Source organism: Dendrobium catenatum, unplaced genomic scaffold, assembly GCF_001605985.2.
Source record: "Dendrobium catenatum unplaced genomic scaffold, ASM160598v2 fragScaff_scaffold_1567, whole genome shotgun sequence".
NCBI lineage: Eukaryota > Viridiplantae > Streptophyta > Magnoliopsida > Asparagales > Orchidaceae > Dendrobium > Dendrobium catenatum.
The window spans coordinates 358,237-380,620 of NW_021320029.1; the positions used below are offsets into that span (position 1 = coordinate 358,237).

Below are 22,384 nucleotides of genomic sequence, written 5' to 3' on the forward strand. Positions count from 1 at the left end.
ATTTTATTAATTGTTATATATTATTTAATTTTAATTTTTTATTTTTCTTTTCTCAGATGCATGCCAAGGGTTACTTCAGCGTTAGAGCCAAAAATTGGCTGTCCAATGTAAAAAAAAAAAAAAAAAAAAAAAAAAAAACAGTAAAATTTGTTACAAATCCGATATTTCAAAAATATTTCGACGGGCTCAAATCTGCTTCAACTAGGAGAAGCTTATAGGTGAGCTCACGGGCGGTGATCACACCGAAAAATTAATAAATATGTTTCAAACCAGCTGCTACCTTTATTTAATTCGCCTGAACTGGCTTATCAACGCCGGGCTCTTGCCGTCTTCACCTCTCTGCTCTCCTTCTTTCTCCGGCAAAAAGTGAATCCTCACGAGTTGATTTGTGGTTGATTAAGAAACCGCAGATTCGTGAGAGGTGTTGGTAGGGACAAGATGGAGAAGTTTCTAAAGGAGAACTTCGATTTGCCGGCAAAGAATCCGTCGGAGGAGGTGCTGCGGAGATGGCGAAGTGCCGTCGGAGCGATTGTTCTGAATCGCAAGAGGAGGTTCCGGATGGTTGCCGATCTTGATAAAAGATCCGAGGCTGAGGCTCGCCGTCGCAGCATCCAGGTTTCTCTCTCTTTCTATTTCTCTCCATTTCTTCATGTATTGTTATTATCATATCTGATTTTTCTTTTCGAGATTCCTCTTCATTTTACTCGAAACCCTAGCTGGGATTGATTTATCGTGGGTGATGACGATCGTATATAACATCGCAATTTAGTGAAGCGGAAGGTAAAGTTCAGTCATCGCCGTTACTTTTTCGCTACGTTTCAATGTTTTAGAATTGCGCGTAGGGTGAAATTGATTCCTCTCATACAGGCCGTCAGTTATTTTAAAGTAAAAAAAAAGCAGTTAATGGATGTGATGGGTGGTGAGGAGAGTCAACAATAATAATAAATTTCTGTCGCTCAGATGTAAACGGTTTTGTCTGTGCCGACTGCAGAGTCTGGGTCTGGTTCAAGAATTGTAAATATATGCGTGTTTGGTTCGAAATATGCACTTACTCCCCCCCCTCATAGTTCAAATTATTTTTGATGAATTATATAATTTGATCACAACCATATATAAAAAAAACTTATTAAATTTTTTATACATCTTAGTTCATTTAGTTTGCTGGATCAACGTCATATGTGAAAAGATCTAAATTTTTTTCTAAATATATAGATCAATTCAATGAGCAAAATGGATATGAGAGAGATAATGAGATTAGAACTTTGTGAAATTTTTTGGTGAATTGATTTACGAAAGACTTGGCTGAATCATATGTCCATACGGCAAAAAAGAGTGAGTGCAACAAAGACAATTCACAGAAAATGAGAGGGAATTTGAGGAAAATCTACGAGAAATTATGTGAGAGATTTTTATGTGATAGGACTTTAACTCAAAGTTTTAGATTGCATATGAAAATCTAGATGTCACATTTTCTTGTGTCGTTGCATGACCATTCATTCTGTATTGATAGTTGAAGTTCTAATTCAACATAAAAAAATTCGCTACATAGTTTGATTTCACAAAAAAATAGATAATTTAAACTCGGCATAACTAAATATGCATTAGATGAGTTGTTTGTAGTCAACAACTAGTTTTGAACATTGGAGGAATAACTGGCAAGTAATGGACTTCCTTGTTGAATAGCCTTGGAGAATAGATTACTTTGTGAATCTCTTGAGCAAGTTCATTAACATAATGCAAAGGGTCGAGTTAGGGCTATCTTTTGGATGACTTGTTGAGATTTAGTTCTAGGCCACTCAAAGATTTTATGCAAATTCAAATTTGATTAGATCTGAGTTGGAGGCTACCAAAAAGATTAATTATTAATGGCCTATTGAACTTAATTCAAGTTATGTTATTGAATTTTGTGCTACGAACTGGATAGCATAATACTTTTCATATCTAATGAGTAATATTTTGATGTCCAATAAATAGCTCCTCCCCCCCCCCCCAAAAAAAAAAAAAAAACTCCCAAAAAAAAAAAAAACAAGCTTATGCAGGTTTGGAGATACAGTAATTCTAAATCATCCTCTAACCATTGGTTTTCGTTTTTGATGCTTGACGATTATATCAGCCAAGTCACCAATAGGAGAGAACTTGGGGAGCTCTCTTGCCGCCGACCATTGCCGGACTTCTTCCCCTTCGTCAATTGCCGCCGGAGTTCTTCCCGGTCACCACCGGAATTCTGCTCGTTCGTCGACCACCGCTGAAGTTCTTCCCGACTTTCGCCCGTTCATCGACTACCGCCGGAGTTCTTTATGACTTTCACCCGTTCGTCAACCACCATCGGAGTTCAGCTAACTTCCGTCTGTTCGTCAACCACTATCAGAGTTCTTCCTAGCCACCGTCGGACTTCTGCTCGTTCGTCGACCACCGCCATAGTTTTTCTTGGCCACCACCGGACTTCTGCCCTTTCGTCGATCACCGTCGGGATTCCTCCTGACCATCATCGCCCACCGGCAACGGTCCTTCCGACCACCGTCGCTTGCCGACTACGGTTCTTCTGACCTCCGTCTCTTACGGACTACGGCCCTTTCGACCTCTGTTGCTCGCCGACTACAGTCCTTCCAACCACCATCGTCAACTAAGACCCTTCTGACCTCCGTCGCTCACCGACTACAGTCCTTCCAACTGCCATCGCCAACTACGGTCCTTTATGACCTCTGTCGCCCGCCGACTTTGGTCCTTTCGACCATCATTGCCCAACTTTGGTCATTCCGACCACCGTCGCCTAACTATGATCCTTCGAACCACCGTCTTCCGACTACAGTCCTTCCGACTTACATCGCTTGTGGACTATGGTTCTGCCGATTAAGCGAATATCTCAACACTCATTCTTCCAACTCTCACCATATAATGCACTTTATATGATGTATATTTGCTAGATCGAGCCAAGGCCTTCCTCCTAAGGAAGGGTCTCATTTGTAATCAATTGCAAACATTAGTGGATTCATTTAAACTGGGCCAGGCCTTGTGATTTTTCTTCTTTTCAGGGGTTTCCAAGAGAAAATTCTGGTGTCTCTTATAAACACTACATCTTTCCTTATTTATATGTCTGTGTGCTGGGTCTTCATATAAAGCTATGATGCTAAACTTTATATTTCTCTACCACCATGAATGTTCCAGGACGCAACAAGTCTAATTGGAAGAAAAAAAAAACATTTCTTTTTGTGTGAGTATTAAAAAACTTCATCTAAAATAAATGGAGCTAAATTTTTTTGGGGGATTTACATGCATAACACTTAAACTATAGGGTTTACATATTTGACACTTGAACTTCATCATTTATATTGATGATGAAGAGGATGTCGGACATGAGGAAGTTATGACAGAATCTCATAGGAACGAGGTTTTGACCCCCAACCCCCTCATTCCTTGTCGTGATGGAGCTTCCATCTTGGAGAAGGGACAAGGAAGTTGAATGGGATCTCGCCCAAAATGGTGATGAGATACGCAATGCACTGCTTTGGCCATCTTCTTCTCCATCTATAACTTCCGTCACCCCCTTCTTCACTTGTCTAAACCCACTAACACCATCGATTTTGCCACTGGTCATCAATTACAAAATTGTAACAAAGAGGGTGAGGGCGTTATTTTTTATGTTAAATATGTAAATCTTATAATTTTCAATGCTATTTATGTAAATCCTCTTTTTTTCCCCAAATGCCAGGATTTTCTTAGAACCGCACATAAAAGGATGATTAAGGCCTTGTTTGAGATGGCTTAATTTCGCCTATTCAGTTTCGAAATGGCAGAAAATTTTTTTCCTGTTGTTTATATGTGCCACTTTTTCATAAATGCTTTTTAGAGAACTGTATTTTTGTATTTTCAAAAGCTTTCTCATATTAACTTCTCCGTTTTTGAAAACTCCGTTATTTCAAACAACAATTTTAAAACTACTTTTTAGACAAGGTACAAAATAACCAAACAAAGCCTAATAGTGTGTCAAATGGACAGCTGATTGGTTGTGCTGTAAATATAGCATAGCTTTTCTTTTTATGCGAGGGCCCCAACCCCAACAATCTCTTACATTGACCCAAGAGACCCAAGAGATATGTTGTTCATTTTCTATGATTCCTTCTACACATCCGAAATTATCCATGTAAAAAGACAGGGCGTATCTTAACGTTTGCAATGTTCCCGGTTCAAATTGCTTGTCAGATGGAGAATTGGTCAACCATGTCGTAATTATCTGAGAAGCGGTTTTCTGCTCTTGTATTTTTTTGTAGTTGTTTATTTTTCTTAAAATAGATGCAAAGTGAACTGGATGCAGGAAAAATTGTTAAAAATGAAAAAATAAAAGTAAAAAGGTCACTTCTTTCAAAAATTTTATAAATGAAGGGCATACAATTTGGTCATTTTTTAATTTATTAGGTCTGGATTTTTTCGCGTTTCTGTATTTGGAACCTAACAGTCCTTCCATTGTCAATGGTAGCCTGTGGTTTTGATATATCATAAAAAAAATTATCTTGATCGTGCACGAATCTCGAAGCAAAATCAAGCTAAAAACTTCAAAAATTAAATCCGGGATCATATGAACTCCGATTTCAGTAAACTTATAGTCGAACCGAGCGTCTCGAAAATACGAACCCAACAACACCAAATTCAACTCAATCCGAGTCCAAATCAAGGAACCAAAGCGCTGTTGGAAAGTTCAAGCCACAATTTGGGTTACCGAACGGTTTCCAAACATAACATGCTTATAGTCGAATCGAGCGGCTCGACGAGACAAATCCAACAAGCCCAAGATCGGCGAATTCCGACATCATTAAGACCTTCAAATGTCCGACGAACGGTCCACGATCAAATGATTCAATATCAGCCGTCCATTCGAACCACTCCACCTTTGCCCTTGATCCTCCTCCTATTTACGGGTTTTGCCATCATAAAAAAACTATAAATAGGCCCCTCATTTCTCTTGAAAGGGGACCCAAGCAAGAAGAAGAAGAAGTGAAGAAGAAGAGAAGAATAGGTGGGAAGAAACTCCTCCTCGACCACCACCGAAATTCTGCCCGACGCCCAAGTGACGTCGGAATTCTGTCTGACGCCCAAGTGACACAAGAATTTTGCCCGACGCCCAAGTGATTCAGGAATTTTGCCCAAGTGATGCCGGAATTCTGCCCGACGTTCAAGTGACACCGGAATCCCGCCCGACTTTTCAGTGACGCCGGAACTCTGCCCGATTTCCAAGTGACGCCGGAATTCTAAATGACTTTTAGTTTAGCTCGAATACACAACTTGTTTGTAACTTGACTTCAATCCTGAAGTGAATCATTGTAATCTGATCGTTCTAAATTTTAAGGACGAGTCAGCCTCTTATATCTTATGCAAACATTAGTGGAATTATTTCAAATGGGCATGGCCCCTTGGTTTTTTCCCTTTCCAGGATTTTCCACGTAAAAATCCTATTGTTTTTTATTTCTCTCATGTTTGTGTGTTGGATATCCGTGCAACACTGAGACGAAAACTTTTCTAGCTCTATTGCCACGTATATTCTAGTCCGCAACAGGTTTCATCTATATTTTAATGTTAAACCAGATATAAAGGGGTTTATACAGAAATTGGCTGGTCAACTTCAGTCCATTGTTTCTTGACATGGTCCACAGGTGGTTCGGAATAGAGAATCCTGTGCCTAATATTGGTGATTGGAAATGTTTCTATAATCCTTTTAGATCGTCGCTGAGATTCTTTCTGGTAGATGTTAGCTAATTTAGTTGTTCAAGATATTAGGTTTCAATCCCACCGATAAATTCTCCAAAATAAAAATAAAAAAATCTTGCAGCCTAATCTTTTTCAGATTCTGAGAATGTTTCTTGATATGGCTGGCCAACTTCAGTCCATGGTTTCCGATGTGGTCCACAAGTGGTTTGGAATATAGAATCCTGTGCCTTGCATTGGCGAATGAAAATGTTTGAAACGACCAACACTGGTTAATTAAAGATACCCAACTACTTTTTAAAGCATCACTAATTTAGTTTTTGAAATTTTGAAAGTTGTTAAGAATTTGAATTTTACCACATCAATTTATCTCTTGAATCTCATTATTCTAAAAATGCAAAATCTCGCAGCTTAACATTTTGGAGATTCCGGGAACCCTAGCTTGCAGGTTCATGAATGATGACTACTAGATAACAACTGACTATTAAAAGTTGGAGTTGACTTTTAGGTGGTGGGTTGGAGTCTTGGTTTGTTTTAACAGAAGTCCGTGTTTCAGTTAGCTGAAATCTGAATGAAGTTCTATCTCTTACTGGAATTGGGAAAACTTCTTGGGTTTACTCAAGTATCGTCTATATTATCATGTTACTGGCAGCCTATTTAAGTAGAGGTTTCTAGTTTAGCCATGTCATGTGGACAGTCATCGGACTTCGTCAAAGGGGAGGCACATTTAACCACTAAGATACCCCATTTAATCTGTGGGCATCATCAAATTTGTTCTGTTGCTTTCCCCAGCATGCATAAAGTCTAATTAGTTGACATATTGATGTAGGAGAATAGCATTGGTATATCGTAAAAAAATTATCTTGATCGGACTTGAATCTCGAGGCAAAATCAAGTTGGAAACTTCAGATATTAAATCCGGGACCATATGAATTTCGATTTCTGTGAACTTATAGTCGAACTAAACATTTTGAAAACACGAACCCAACGACGTCAAATTCGACACTATATGAGCCCGAATGGAACCAAATCGAAGACCCGAACAACATTAGGAGGGTCCAAATCATAAATTGGATGACCAAACGATTTCCAAATATGACATGCGTATAGTCGAATTGAGCGGATCGACATGACGAATCTAACGAGTCCAAGATCATCGAATTGTCATAACACTAAGGCACTGAAATACTCAATAAGCGGTTCATGATCAAAGAAATCAATATCGGCTGTCCATTCAAACCACTCCCAACGTACTCTTGATCTCCCTCCTATTTTTTGTCATGCCATTCTCAGAAAACTATAAATAGACCTCTCATTCCTCATAGAAAGGGGACGGAAGCAAGGAAGAGAAGAAAGAAAAAGAAGAGAGAGAAACTAGAGCTCTTTTGCCACCAGACTCCTTGACCACCGACCATTGTCGGACTATCGCTGGACTTTTGCCCGACCATCGAATTGATGCCGGACTGACACCCGACCTCCACGCGGCTTCCAATTAGCATTGGACTTACACCCAACCACCAACTGATGCTAGAATTCTATCTGACTGTCGATTGACGTTAGACTTCCACTCGGCCACCGACTAACGCCAGACTTTTGCCCGAACACCGATTATGGTCGGACTCCCCCCCTATACTGTCGCCATACAATGATCTTTTTGACTTCCGACGCCTAATAACGATCTTTCTGACCTTCCTCGAATGCTGATTATGATCCTTCCAACCTCTACTTGACAACGGTCTTTCTGACCATTGTCGTCCGCTGACTACGGTCATTCCGACCTTCGTTGTCAGATAACGGCCTTTCTGACCTCAATCGCCTGCCGATTATGGTTCTTCCGACCTTCGCCGCCAAACAACAGTCTTTCTGACCACTGTCCTCAGTTGAATGCGGTTCTTCCGACCTCAGTCGCCAGACAACGGTTTTTCTGACCACAGTCGTCCGCCGACTACGGTCCTTCCGACCTTTATCGTCAAACTACGATTTTTCTGACCACTGTCGCCCGTCGACTACGGTTCTTTCAACCTCCATCACCAAACAACAGTCTTTCTAACCACTATTGTTTGCTAATTAGGTCTTTCCAACCTTCGTCACCAAACTACGGTCTTTCTAACCACTATCGCCCGTCAACTATGGTCCTTCTGACCTCCGTCGCCAGTTTACAGTCTATCTGACCACTGTCGCTGTCGACTACGGTCCTTCCAACCTTCGTTTCCAGACAACAGTCTTTCTGACCATTGTCGTCTGCCTATTATGGTCTTTCCGACCTCCGTCTCCAAACTACATTCTTTCTGATCACTATCGCCTTCTAATTACAGTCTGTCCGACCTTCGTCGCCAGACAATAGTCTTTTTTATCACTGTCGCCCTCCGAATATTGTCCTTCCGACCTCTGTCACTTGACAATGGTCCTTCTGGCCTCCGTTGCCCTCCGACTATTGTTGTTCCGACCACCGTCACCCGACTATAGTCTTTTCGACCTCCGTCGCCAGTCGATTATGATAATTTGCTATACCGGCTTGTTTAAAAGGAAAATATATTTGCTATTCCGGCTTGCAATAATAATTTTAATCATATGAGAAGGAACAATCTATCAGTTCAATGCATTTCAGTGTCAAAATAAGCATATGCACAAGATGAGAAAAATCAATCATGCTAAGGGGCTCTTTGGTTTAGCATTATTTAGAGGTTTTTTATTTATTAAAATGCCAATTAGATACTCATATTTACTTGAGGTCGGTTGATTATGTCCCTATGAGGACCTAGATTAGGTTCAAGGGTCTTTGTTAAAGATTCGGGTTGAATCACTACAAATCGAAATTCACAGAGTCCTAAAGTCACCTAAATTCTCGAGTTGCTCTAAGATAAATTTCGAGCAGGTCATCCAAGATTTAGCTCTAACAAAATTCCTAGTATTATGCTGATGAATTCACCCAAAGGACTCACAAAGTTGCCAATTAGTCAAGGCTTTTCACTTGAAAGAAATCGTCAATCCCAATCTGCCTTCTCAAAATTTCCCCCAGAACTTAATCCGTTTAAACTCCCTCGAAAAGTAACGGGGAGGCTGGGGCACGAATTTTTGGAGCCCAAACTTGAGCATAAGCTTGCTTGTTTACTAAGCTTGAGCTTGACTTGTTAAAAAATTTATAGGCTCGAGCTCGTTTTGAAAGCTCGAGCTTGACTCGATTGTTGAGCTTGATTTCTTAGTTTTAAATAAAAAAATTTTAAAGAATTTTTATTTTTGATGTAGAATTAATTTAAAAATATTAAAATATAATGTATAATTTTAATTTAAATTAATTTTAAAATATATTTTAAGTTAATCGAGCTGCTCAACGAGCTTTTGAACTGAGCTAGGCAGAGCTCGAGCTTGAACTCGTGGCTTGATCCACTCATGAGCTCCTTAAAGAGTTGAGCTCGAGCAGGCTCAACTCACTTACACCCTTGTTGGGCCACTTCATTGACCTCCTTTATAGCTCATATTTTTTAAAAATATAAGTTAAAAACTAAGAACCTTTAATGATTTTACTTGTTATCTCAATAAGCTCTTAATTGTAATTCCATTGTCAATCACTTTTAATTTTCTTAAGAAGCTCCTTCACATGTGGTATCACATCAGTGGTCACTTCCGTTTACGCTAAGTTGCGCACTAAGCACTTGGATTATCAAAACAACATCGAAAATCAAGTCATGCGAATAGAATTGCCTTCAACAGAAATCCCTAATCTAACAATAAGATTAGAAGCAAATAAAGGGCACTCAATCCTATGTTTACTAAGCTTTGGCAACGGCGAGACAAAATCCTACGTTTACTAAGCTTAGTCAAAGGTGAAGCTCAGCTCCTTGTGAATCTCCATCACCTATAAGATTAGGGGGATTTGAAAAGTAAATAAAAATGGGAAGAAGTTCACCCATATCAAAACCCAAAAACAAGTAGGTGAGGTGTTGAAGAAGTTTGTCGTAGCTCCTCGTGAAGGTTCAATTGGAAGGGAAGAAGTCTCTCCCAAATGTCGAAGTGTTGAATGTAAAGATCCTTTGCTCGCCTTGTAGAATCCTTTGAGAGAAAGAAGTCTCCCTCAAGAATTCAAGTAGGAGAAGGCAAGAGGAGGGTGGCCGGCCAAGGGGAGAGATTTGGAGAGGTTAGGTTCAAATTTTGGTTAGAGGGATGGAGGGAATTCAAACAATTATTTCCCCAACAAATCCTTTTAGTTTGGAAAGGATTTGGGTGTATTTAGGTAAGGGTGGGGGCGGCTACGAGAGAGGGAAAGAGGATTTGAAATCTTTCCAAAGGGGAAGAGCTTTAAGTTGGACATTAATTAGGAGGTGGGGACCATTAAGGGGGCCGGCGGCATGTAGAAAGAGAGGGAAAGGTTTGGGAAATAAATTCAAGCCTTCTTAATTGGGATTATAAAATTAGGAAAAGCTTAATTAATTCCCAAATAATTTTAAAATCTAAATGGCTGAAATTTGGAAACTTTCCTAAATTAGGATTGGTATTTTAGGCAACAATTTCAACAAATTCAAATTCAAATGAATTTGAATTTGCAAATTAATTGAGTTACCTAAAATATTTAAACCCAATTAGGAATGTTGTAATTGCAAGCATTAATGGAGAACCCAAAGGGGGGGTCGGCGGCTATGGATTTGGAAGAGAAATTAAGGAAGCTATTAATGCTTCCTTAAGTCATGGACTTAAATTTAGGATGAAATATTTCATCCTAATTTAACTTTAATTCAATAGGCAAGGATTTGAAAAGTTTCCTAAAATAGGGGTGATATTTTAGGTAACTTTTCAAATTTAAATAATTTGAATTTGTTAAGTTAATGAGCTACCTAAATTAATCAACCAAATTAGGAAAGAAATCAATGTAAGCAAGGATGGAGGAAAAAAAAAACTAAGGGGGAAGGGGGCGGCTTGGGCTTGGGTTCGGTTGGATGAAGAGTCGGCGGTGGGGTGGGGCTTTGGGTAAGCGGGCCGGTGGTTGTAGAGGGGGAAGGAGGGTGATGGCTTGAGGTGGTGGTGGTGGGAGACGTTGGCCGGCGGCAAGGTGGGGGTGGCTAGGAAATCCGGCGGTTAGGAGGAAGAGAGATTGAAGAAAAGAACGATAATACAAACCACGAACTCGGCCGTCTCCAAGGTTGGTGGATGATCCGTCTTCCCTCTCCTAGGGATTTTGCTCTCTCTCCAAGCACTCTCAAGAACTCAAGCAATAGCACAATTTTTTTTATCATTCAATCATTAACTTTAGAAGAGCAACATGAGGGCTATAAATAGCCTCGTACAACAAGGACTCAAAATAAGAAAGACGACAATGCCCTAAGGGCTTACATACGACCTCCCTTAAGTAAGAGGTAAAACGGGAAAACAATTAAAACATAAATAATAAAAGACAAATACATGAAAATGACTCAAAGCTACATCGACTCGATCGTGGCCGTAGATCGACGGCTAAGCCTCTGATGCACTTTCCAAGCTTTGATGTCCCCATCATAGAGCCAATTCATTCATAGCATTGTCAATTAATTCGGCTTCATTCCGAGTCTTGATAACATGATAGATAGGCAGTTGTTTTTTATTTTCTTCTGAACTTATACTAAGCTAAACCCATGTTATGGATTTCTTGATAGAGTTGTAAAGATTAGCTCGTTTTAGGATTGCTTAGAATTTGAGGAATTGTCATTTTCATTTTTGCATTTGGAGTATTTTCTTATAATCCTCAGTTACCTTAAATTCACAATCTTCTTTGAGGTGTGGAGCATTGCTCTTTTTGACTGAGAGATGAATCAGCTTAAAATAGCATAATTTTTTTTACTTCCTTACATCTATTATGGTTGAGGGAGGAGAAAATAACCCCATAATCACGTTCTCGTTATGGTTGACTTTGATTCTTTTGGGAGATATCTTACAACCAAGAAATTTTCTTGAATGAGTGCTAAAAATGCATTGGGCAAGATTGAGCTTCATGGTGTATGCTCTTAGCTTTAGAAGCATTTAGAAAGGCCACCCAAGTGGCCTTGAGATTTGTTGCTTTTAAGCAAGATGTCATCTAAGTAGATTTTAAAATTACATCCTTTTTGTGTTATAAACATATTATTCTTCATGATGATATCCTGCTCCCACATTCTTCAATTTGAACAACATGAACTATTAATAAAAGGTTCGTTAGTCAGTGATAGAGTTTGTTTTCTCTTAGTCAGTGATAAAGTTTGTTTTCTCTTAGTTTTCAAGATTCATTATATTATTCATCATGAAGAATTTGCATGTGTTGGGGGAAGTAAAGCACACAACAAACACAAATAAGAAATTGAAAATTGTAGCAAAAAAGGAAGAACACTAGGATTTAATGTGAAAAAATTCAAAACAGGGAAAAAACCACCGAACCACATCACACTAAGAAATACACAATGAAAATTGAAAGAAATAGTACATATCTCTCTTCTATCTTACTCTCTCCTTGCTTTTCTCTCTAGCACCATTCCTACACAAGAACAAACAAAGAGACACTGTAAAACTACCAAGGGATGCAACCTATAAGGAAAAAAAAAAAAAAGAAATAAAAATTGTCAGCCCGTTTCATAGCACCGCGGCACTCCAATTTGGCACCATGGCGCTCAACTCTTTGTCTCTTGTATGTATGACAGCGCCGCAGCGTCTGGGTCTGGTGCGCCCATTGCTCCCTTGCAGCATCGAGTTTGGGGCGCCGCAACACTTCTGTTTTTCTCCAAGCAAAATATGCAGTGCCGGTGTGATCGGGTACACAGCTTCGAGCCGTCGGGTACTCGAACTCAAGTAGGAGGAGGACCCCTACAACCTCCCAATGAGCCTGACATATCGAATTGAGGTTCGAGGCAGCAATACAACCCGTTTGATCGACACAATCATATTCCACATAAAACTAACAACATGTTTATGCTACTGTGGAGACCTATGTGATGCGGATGGAATGGAGATATTTTTTAATAGTCTGATTGATATCAGTATTTTTACTTTTATTATTATTTTTTGAATAATATGGATCACTGTGGCTGCTATATCTTTCCATGGAATTACGGCTGAGACCTATAAGAATATCCTTAAATATGTTATTAAATTTCTCTCTGTCCCTTGTTGCAGGAAAAGATTCGAGTTGCTCTTTACGTGCAGAAGGCTGCTTTGACGTTTATTGATGGTATTATATCTACTGAAACTCTGTATAGACTTGTTCTCGTTAATTGTGGATCTTATAATATAACTATCGGAATTTGATTTTCTTTCCCAACAGCTGCAAATAATATCGAATATCAGCTTCCTGAGGAGGCTAGGAAAGCTGGTTTCTACATTAGCCCTGATGAATTGGCCACCATTGCACGGGAACACAATTCGAAGAGCTTAAAAATTCATGGAGGTGTTGATGGGATATCAAGAAAATTGTCTGTATCTCTGGAAGATGGCATCAAGACAAGTGATTTGTCTATCAGACAGAATATTTTTGGAGCGAATAAATTTTCTGAGAAACCTGCTAGAAGTTTCTGGATGTTTGTATGGGATGCACTGCAAGATTTGACCTTAATAATTTTGATGGTTTGTGCTGCAGTTTCCATAGGAGTTGGGCTAGCCACTGAAGGGTGGCCAAAAGGGATGTACGATGGACTTGGGATCATTCTAAGTATCTTGTTGGTAGTTTCTGTTACAGCTGTCAGTGATTACAAACAATCACTGCAGTTCAGAGACCTGGACCGAGAAAAGAAAAAGATTTTCATGCAAGTGACCAGAGATGGCTATAGACAAAAGGTCTCCATCTATGATCTGGTTGTTGGAGATGTTGTTCATCTGTCTATTGGGGATCAGGTTCCTGCTGATGGGCTCTACATATCTGGATATTCGCTATCAATAGATGAGTCGAGCTTGTCTGGAGAAGCTGATCCAGTGCATGTTTCTCATGAAAAGCCATTTCTGCTTGCTGGGACTAAGGTTCAAGATGGATCTGCCAAAATGCTAGTGACTGCAGTTGGTATGAAAACTGAATGGGGAAGACTAATGGAAACTCTGAGCCAGGGAGGAGAGGATGAAACACCTTTGCAGGTGAAGCTTAATGGCGTTGCTACAATCATTGGGAAGATAGGCTTGGTATTTGCTACATTAACTTTTGTTGTACTGCTGGCCAGGTTTCTAGTGGACAAGGCAATTCATGTTGGCTTGTTAAAATGGTTCCCAGATGATGCCTTGCTAATATTGAATTACTTTGCAATTTCGGTTACCATAATTGTTGTTGCAGTTCCAGAGGGGCTACCTTTAGCGGTGACGTTGAGTCTTGCATTTGCTATGAAGAAACTGATGGATGATAAGGCACTTGTGAGACATCTATCAGCATGCGAGACAATGGGATCTTCAGGATGCATTTGCACTGATAAGACTGGAACTTTGACAACCAATCACATGGTAGTTGATAAGATTTGGATTTGTGATGAATCTAAATCTTTCAGGAGTAAGGAGACTTCAGAGCATTTGAAGGCTACCTTGTCTGGAGAAGTAGTAGGCATTCTTTTGCAGTGTATATTCCAAAATAGTGGTTCAGAAGTGGTGAGGGGAAAAGATGGTAAAAACACCATTTTGGGTACTCCAACTGAAACTGCACTATTGGAGTTTGGCTTGGATCTTGAAGGAGTCGTTGATTCTACTCAACATCGAGATTGCAACAAATTGAAGGTGGAACCCTTTAATTCGGTTAAGAAGAAGATGTCTGTTCTTGTTTCTCTACCAGATGGAGGATTTCGAGCTTTTTGCAAAGGTGCATCTGAAATTATCTTGCAGTTGTGTGATAAGATCCTTGATTGCAATGGAAATGCTGTGCCTTTGTCTGAAAAGCAAACAAAAACTATCTTGGATGTGATTACTCTTTTTGCCAATGATGCTTTGAGGACACTGTGTTTGGCCTACAAGGATATGGATGAAGTTCCAAAAGAAGATGAAATTTCCACGGATGGTTATACACTGATAGCTGTTTTTGGAATAAAAGATCCAGTACGATCTGGAGTAAGGGAAGCAGTTCAGACTTGTATAACTGCTGGAATAAAAGTGCGGATGGTGACCGGAGACAATATTAACACGGCTAAAGCCATTGCCAAAGAGTGTGGAATATTGACAGATGATGGTCTGGCTATAGAAGGATCAGAATTTCGCAGCAAGAGTCCAGAGGAGATGAAGCAATTAATACCGAAGCTCCAGGTTTTATTCTGATACTTTAGTTTTGCTTATTCTTATTTTGCCAGATGAGTCAACTACTTAATACTTGCTTGAACTTGTTTAATAGGTAATGGCTCGATCATTGCCGCTAGACAAACATACTTTAGTGACCAATCTTAGAAACATGGGTGAAGTTGTTGCAGTCACTGGGGATGGGACCAATGATGCTCCAGCTTTACATGAGGCAGACATCGGTCTAGCAATGGGTATTTCAGGCACAGAGGTATTGTCAGTTCCACAGTCATGGATATTTTTTAGACCCTCCTATTTTTTATTTATTTATTGGACTTCCTATTCCCAGTTTAATCTACCATAGTAATTTCATGGGTTTTCAGGCTTGTTTAGAAGTCTGAAGTAAAAATCACAATGAATAATTGATGTTTTAAATTGCCTAGTTTTAGTGCAAGATCGTTCTTCTATTTAAGAGAAAGCCGTTCTCTGAGTTATTTCGGTTTATGAAGTCATTATTTAGCTTTGAAGTCGTTAAATTTTCCTTATATAATTATCTTTTGTATGAGCTCGTTGATCATGGTATTATTCCTCAGTGTTCAGGCCAGCATTTTTGGTCCAAACGATATCCAATCACAAAATGGATTGCGTCATTGTAACTGGAATGTCAAAATTATTCAAGAGGGACCTTTTACAAGCACATCAAGAGAAGGTGGTCAAAAACACCAAAATGCGTCCATTGTGCGAGGTAGCCTAAATGACCTTTGTTCACAAAGTTGAATGCGTGAGCGCATCCGAAACTCCCAAAAACCCCGTAAAAGACACCCATATTGGTGAAGTGTTAACACAAGAAAATCGATGAAAATTTTACATGCGCACATGAAATGAGGTGATTCGTCATTTTTAGCGTTGTCTTGCCTACGTAGCACATGTAGGTATAATGGTCTTAAAACTCAAAAGCCCCCTAGAAACTTGCGATGATGTGATTAATGAGCGAGGGGACTCTTATGCATGCCCTTTCAAGCATGGTGGGAAGAAGCTCATCACTGTTGTTCGCGATGCAGTGGATGAATTCGTAAGTGACATACTTGTTGTTGTGAGGTATGACTTGTGCATGACCTTTCGAGCGTGGCGGGAGAAGGCTTGACAACAACAGGTGTGCGCGATCGAGTGTTTTACCTAATGCGAATTTCTCGTGCAGGTTACCCATGCTCGCCCTTTCAGACGTGGTGGTAATTTTAAATTCTTGGCGTGGTGGGAATTTTGAATTCTTGTCGCGGTGCACCTGATATCGATCATGCACACCCTTTCAGGTGTGGTGGGTAGGCCAGCACCTCCCAAAATTTGGCCTAAACAGGGGAGACATCAGGATGCTGCTGGAATTTTACTAAAATCTGGATTTAAATTTTGCACTACAAGAGACTTAAGAACACTACAAGGAACTTAAAACATTGCAAATTCCAAATAATCTAAGCAAATTATTGTATAAGAAAAATGCATAAATTAAAATATAAATATAATAAATGAATAAAATAAATACAAGCAAGGAACATGACTTAAAGTAAAACAAAACTCGCTACGAGCACTACTAGATCTTCACCAAAATTCCGAAGAACCTAAATCAACCTAAGAATTGCATGAAGCGAGCCTCCCCCACCATCCATATTTATAGGGGAGGAGAAGCATTATGTGGGGCTCACAATGTTCAATATAAAATGATATTTAAAAGCCTAAGAGTATGACATATTAAAAACATGTCATAATTGTCATTTACTTGTCCATCCCATATTTGTTCCCTAAATTGCCTTCTTCACCACCAAATCCGCACCACTTTTCATGCAAATGAGTAGAAGACAAAATTCCTAAAAACTTCAAAATACTAAAGTGCAAAAGTTAAATCTGCACAACTGCCACTTGTACAAATTTTGCAAGATGACATCTAAAGTATGTTATAGGTCAATTTGTACAAGGATCTTTCATATTCATCTCTAAAATGCATTCTTTGCCACCTATTCCACAACCCTCTCATACAAGAGAATAGAAGGTAACACTTAAAAATTCTAAAAATTACAAAATGTGAAGGCGAGAAATTAAAATTTAAATAATTGCTACTTGCATGAATTTTGTAAAGTAATCTTACAATTCTAACGCGCAATGCCTCAAATTTCGTATAAGAAATTCAAAGGAGAGCAAGATGATCAAATCATGATATTTTCAAGACATTTGCATGAATCCCAATGTACCAAAATCCTAAAATTACATTGAGAAGCGTGCAAATATACCACATGCACTAGATGTCATATGGATGCACTAAAAGTTATGCAAATACGCAATGCAAATGTGTTTAAACTTGCATGAAAAGATAAGTTCTAAGAATGGCAAGCTCGTATATGCTGTGACGAGTGTTATGAGTACGCAAGCGTGACATCGTATAATATTGTTCATACTTAAAAATTACAAATAAAAAAATTAAATTCTATTTTCCAATAATTTTGGAAATTCACCGATGTGTAAGTGCATTATGCATCTATATTCAGATATTTGAAATGTATATATGCTAGAAGATGAAAAATGCAAACGCAATATGCAAGTACACCAGAAACATGTTATCTTATTCTTATGTATTGAAAAGCGTGCAAATACGATATGCTAAATGCACTGAAAATGTTTGCATCATTTAAAGAATTTTAAAATACCCGAATGTACTCCAACCGATGTAATAAACTTATAAATCTAAGGTCTGATAATGTTACGTAGGTTAAAATTGAAAAATGAACTTTCTAAATTTCATGTCCCATCCTCCTTGAAAGAATTGAAGTCAATATGACTTGAATTAACAAATAAATATACAATCTTAAAATACATTGAGGAATTTGATTTTCAAGTTAACATTAGGGTTTTAAGGCATTCTTAAAGGAAATTCACCCATTAAAATACAAACTCTCATTTATGACACTCATATGATAATCTCCAAAATCATCAATTCATCCCAATCCTCTATTGGCAAGCAATTAGAGTTGATAAGGTTGAAATTACAAAATAAAATTACTTACAAATCCTTGATGATGGCCTTGTGAATGTGAATCTCAACCCAAGGGGATCTCATATTTTCAAATGCCTTCCAAATTTTTATAAAAATACAAAGCACTATAAAGTGACCTACAAAACTCCGATTCAGACTGTGTTGAAGGTGAATCTCAACCGAAGGGTATCATCAAAATACAACATGCAATATGATCAAACACGATTCTTTGTTAGCAAGCAAACAGAGCCGACAATAATCAACAAAAAAAGACAAGTTATTTAAATCCTCAATGATGGTCATCTTGAATGTAAATCTCAACCGAAGGGGATCTTATATTTTCAAAATGACTCCCAAATTTTTATTAAAATACAAATATTTTGAACTGACTTTAACATCATATCGATGGTGATCATGTTGAAAGTAAATCTCAATCGGAAGAGACTCTATCAATATTAGCCCGAGACAACTGAATAATGAGATCTTGGTCGGGCATGCTATCATTCTCTCATTATCCGCTTTAAGTATATGGTGATAAATTTCAAAACCCTAAAAATCAACATCCAAACCCTAAAGTTATTGCTATAACTATGGGAAACCAGACCTCAGATCATAAAATCCTTCCAAAATGAGGATGAAATATCTGAGTAGCATCTTATTTAAAAATTCAATATGTCTTCTAAAAGTTTACTTGGGAACATAATCTCTTTAAAAATTTCCAAACCCTAAAGTTGCTGGTACTATATGCTGGTTATTTAGTGTCTATCTAATAAATAGCTTTAATCGTAAGCTTTCTCTTGTTATTAGGAGGGTTAATTAATTATAGGGGTTTGCACTTATGAGAAATAGATCTTAGATCATAAAGTCATCATAAAATGAGGACGAGATTTTAGTATCTTATCTAAAAATCAAATACCTAATTATCTGCTTAAACTATAGGGGCTTGCACTTATGGGAAATCAGACCTTAGATCATAAAATCCTTGCAAAATGAGGAGGAAATCTCTAAGAAAGGTCTTATTTAAAAATTCAATATGCCTTCGGAAAGTTTACATGGAAACATAATCTCGTTAAAACTCTCCAAACTCTAAAGGTGCTTCTACTATATGTTGGGTATTTAGTATCTATCTAATGATTGGCTTTAATCGAAAGTTTTCTATAGTTATTGGGAGGTAATTAATTATAGGGGCTTGCACTTATGAGAAGCAGATCTTTAGATCATAAAGCCATCATAAAATGAGGATGAAATCTTAGCATCTTATCTAAAAATCCAATATTTCATTATCTGCTTTCACTATAGGGGCTTGCACTTATGAGAACCTAGATCTAAGATCATAAAATCCTTACAAAATGAGGATGAAATCTTTGAGTAACGTCTTATTTAAAAATTCAATTTGCATTCTGAGAGTTTACCCCCGGAACATAATCTCCTTAAAATTCTTCAAACCCTAAAGTTGTTGTTACTATATGCTGGATGGATATTTAATATCTATCTAATGACTAGCTTTAATTGAAAGTTTTCTCTTGTTATTGTGAGGGGTAATTAACTATAGGGGCTTGCACTTATGAGAAATAGATCTTAGTTCATAAAGTCATCATAAAATGAGGATGAAATCTTAGTGTTTTATCTAAAAATCCAATCTAACTGCTGAAAATATACTCCGGAGCATAATCTCGTTAAAACTCTCCCCGACGACAAAAAAGGCGCAAAGAGTCTCTGATGCAAATTTTCGGATCCCTCAATCAGTATTTAATATGCGTACTTCATTTTCTATCAGAATAGATTCTACTGTTAAATTCCTAATTGATTTATGTAAAGATGAATGTAAATTTGTAGAATGCCTTCATACGGTATGCTTTGAAAACACATGCTTTTAGGATAAATCAAATCCCTTCGTAGTAAAGTACAACAGAAGGGAAAAAAAAAAAATTCTTCTTATTTTGATACTCTGGTTCTATTAACTAATTTGCAATCTTCAGATACCATCACGTCCGTTATATACCATCATCCTTTTGCACTATCCATTAGATCATAGATTCTAGCCTGTTATTGTTGATCTTCTTCATGTTTGCTCACTCTCTTCATCATTGACAGGTGAGAAAGCTGCACTAAATTTGTGTTATTTGCTTACAGGTTGCGAAAGAGAATGCTGATGTGATTATCCTAGATGACAACTTCACCACCATTATAAATGTCGCTAAATGGGGCCGTGCTGTGTATATTAACATTCAAAAGTTTGTACAGTTCCAGCTGACTGTGAATGTTGTTGCTCTTATAGTCAATTTTGTCTCTGCATGTATAATAGGTATCCAATTAAGTGATTCATCCATGAATTTCTTTTCTTTCTCTTGGAAACGTTTCTACTAGATTGACTTGGGCTTTGTTTGGGAAGTTTTTTGTTGCTTCTTAAAGCAGCTTTCTAGTTTAAAAATTAAATTTTTTATGCTAGAAAGCTGCTTTAAGAAGCAATGAAAAAGCCGTCCCAAACAAAGCCTTAATTCTATAATAGTTCATTACTCACATTTTTAGCTGTTCAGGGAATGCTCCTCTCACTGCTGTGCAGCTGCTATGGGTTAACATGATTATGGATACGCTTGGTGCCTTAGCATTAGCAACAGAACCTCCAAATGATGAAATGATGAAGAGACCTCCAACCGGCCGTGGTGAGAGTTTCATTACAAAGGCTATGTGGAGGAATGTCATCGGCCAGAGTGTCTATCAACTTCTGGTCCTCGGAGTTCTCATGTTTGATGGAAAGCAGCTGCTCAAATTAAGTGGATCCGATGCCGATATCGTGCTCGATACTTTCATATTCAACACATTCGTGTTTTGCCAGGTACAAATTCTATCCACGTTCATTTTTAAATTAAAATATCTATTTTAGTTAATCTAATCAATACTATCTTTGCTAGATTCTGAAAATTTCTTCTCTTAGTAACTATATCAATTTTTTTTCTACAATTTTTTTCATGGCGTTCTTATTAGTAGTAGGGAGTTTTCTACGTCTAAACTTATTTTCTTGATAAGCAGCTTGTTAGAAAATGCGTGGGGGGTAAAACCTATTATATTACACATAAATTTTAATGAACAAAATTTGACATTTTAAGGTGAGTCTAATGTAAAAGCGCCATTGAGGCAGCTTAATATGAGCTGTGAAACATGAGCCTTAAGGAGATTCCTGGCTGATTTTGTTAGGCCGGTTATCCTTGAACCGGCCCAACCAGCACAAGGGCCGGTTTTTTATTACAGGAGGCGGACAAACCGCCCCCTTGAGAGTGCCGCCCAAGTCTAGTGGGCCCACTAGGCAGGTCAATTAGGAAAGAAGGGGGCGGCGGCTAGGAGTAGGAGGGAAAAGTTTGAATCCGGAGTTTGAAATTAGGGAAGTAGGGATTAAATAACAAGAGTTGTTTAGGGTTAGGGATATGCATATTTTGGTGGCTATTTTTGAGGGTTCTTGTCTTGGAGTCTTGGGCCTTATATTTCTTCTAGGGATTGGGAGAGAAGATCCTAGTATCTTGTTTGTTTCTTCGTTTATTTGATTCCCGTTAATCAAAAGGTGTTGTTTTTGCTGAATTTTCCCATTTGAATCTTGTTTGTTTGTTTTTTTTTTGTTTTTTCTGTTTTCTTCTCTCTTGATAGGGATTACTTGGATTTGTCAAGTATATCGTAACCGATTTTTCCAAACTGATCCTTATGAAGATGATCTAATTGCCTGAGTGTTCAGTTATTACGCTATAAGATGTCCTTTGCTCCACTGACCTGCTTGACTTTCTAAATGAAATCCCCAAATTTCTTATCTATTCTGCACCACTAAACTAGCCACTGGGTACCAAAGCCATTGTTGCACCCAACAAAAGCATCAACACAATTCAAGGTAATCTTAAACAAGCAGCCCAAAGCTGTAAAAGCATTTAACTTGAATCCTTAGTTATGTCAGTAAGCATGCTCCCTAGCTGTTGAATCTTAATCTTTTGAGTGAATAATAGTTAGTAGCAAAAACTAATATTTTGTGCCTGATGGACTCATATGCCGACCAGCTATTCAATGAAATAAACAGCCGAGAAATGGAGAAAATCAACGTCTTTCGAGGAATTTTTAGCAGCTGGGTCTTTTCCGCTGTTCTTATATCCACCGTAGTCTTCCAAGTTATCATTGTGGAGTTTCTCGGTGCCTTTGCCTCCACCGTCCCTTTGAACTGGCAACTATGGCTGCTCAGCGTTATTATTGGATCAGTGAGCTTGATTATAGCCGTTCTACTCAAATGCATTCCAGTTGGCTCTGCGAAGCGCCCATCTCACCACCAGAATGGCTACCAGCCAATACCCAGTGGCCCTCAAGAAGTTTAAGGTTTGGTTAGAGATAACTTTCTTACTGCTTCTTGAAGCTGTTTTTTTAGTATTAAAATTTTAATTTTTGAACTAAAAATCTGTTTAAAGAAGCAGTAAGAAAGCCGTCCCAAACGAAGCCTAAGTAGAAGCTCAGGATATTCTAATTAAG

General features: G+C 38.3%; 1 protein-coding gene across 1 annotated transcript; it reads left to right on the forward strand.

Moving 5' to 3' along the window:
- Positions 1-271: 271 nt before the first annotated feature.
- Positions 272-22,283, forward strand: LOC110102896 (probable calcium-transporting ATPase 9, plasma membrane-type). Its single transcript, XM_020831403.2, has 7 exons — positions 272-615; positions 12,808-12,862; positions 12,956-14,898; positions 14,984-15,139; positions 20,021-20,192; positions 20,425-20,723; positions 21,925-22,283. Exons 1-7 carry the CDS (start codon positions 439-441, stop codon positions 22,231-22,233), a joined length of 3,111 nt encoding a protein of 1,036 aa, XP_020687062.1. The 5' UTR covers positions 272-438; the 3' UTR covers positions 22,234-22,283.
- The last annotated feature ends 101 nt before the right edge of the window (positions 22,284-22,384 follow it).

Coding starts and splice junctions, on each gene's coding strand:
- LOC110102896 (XM_020831403.2), top strand. CDS start 439: ATGGAGAAGTTTCTAAAGGAGAACTTCGATTTGCCGGCAAAGAATCCG. Junction 14,899..14,983: donor AATTAATACCGAAGCTCCAG/GTTTTATTCTGA, acceptor CTTGTTTAATAG/GTAATGGCTCGATCATTGCC. Junction 20,724..21,924: donor ACACATTCGTGTTTTGCCAG/GTACAAATTCTA, acceptor TATGCCGACCAG/CTATTCAATGAAATAAACAG.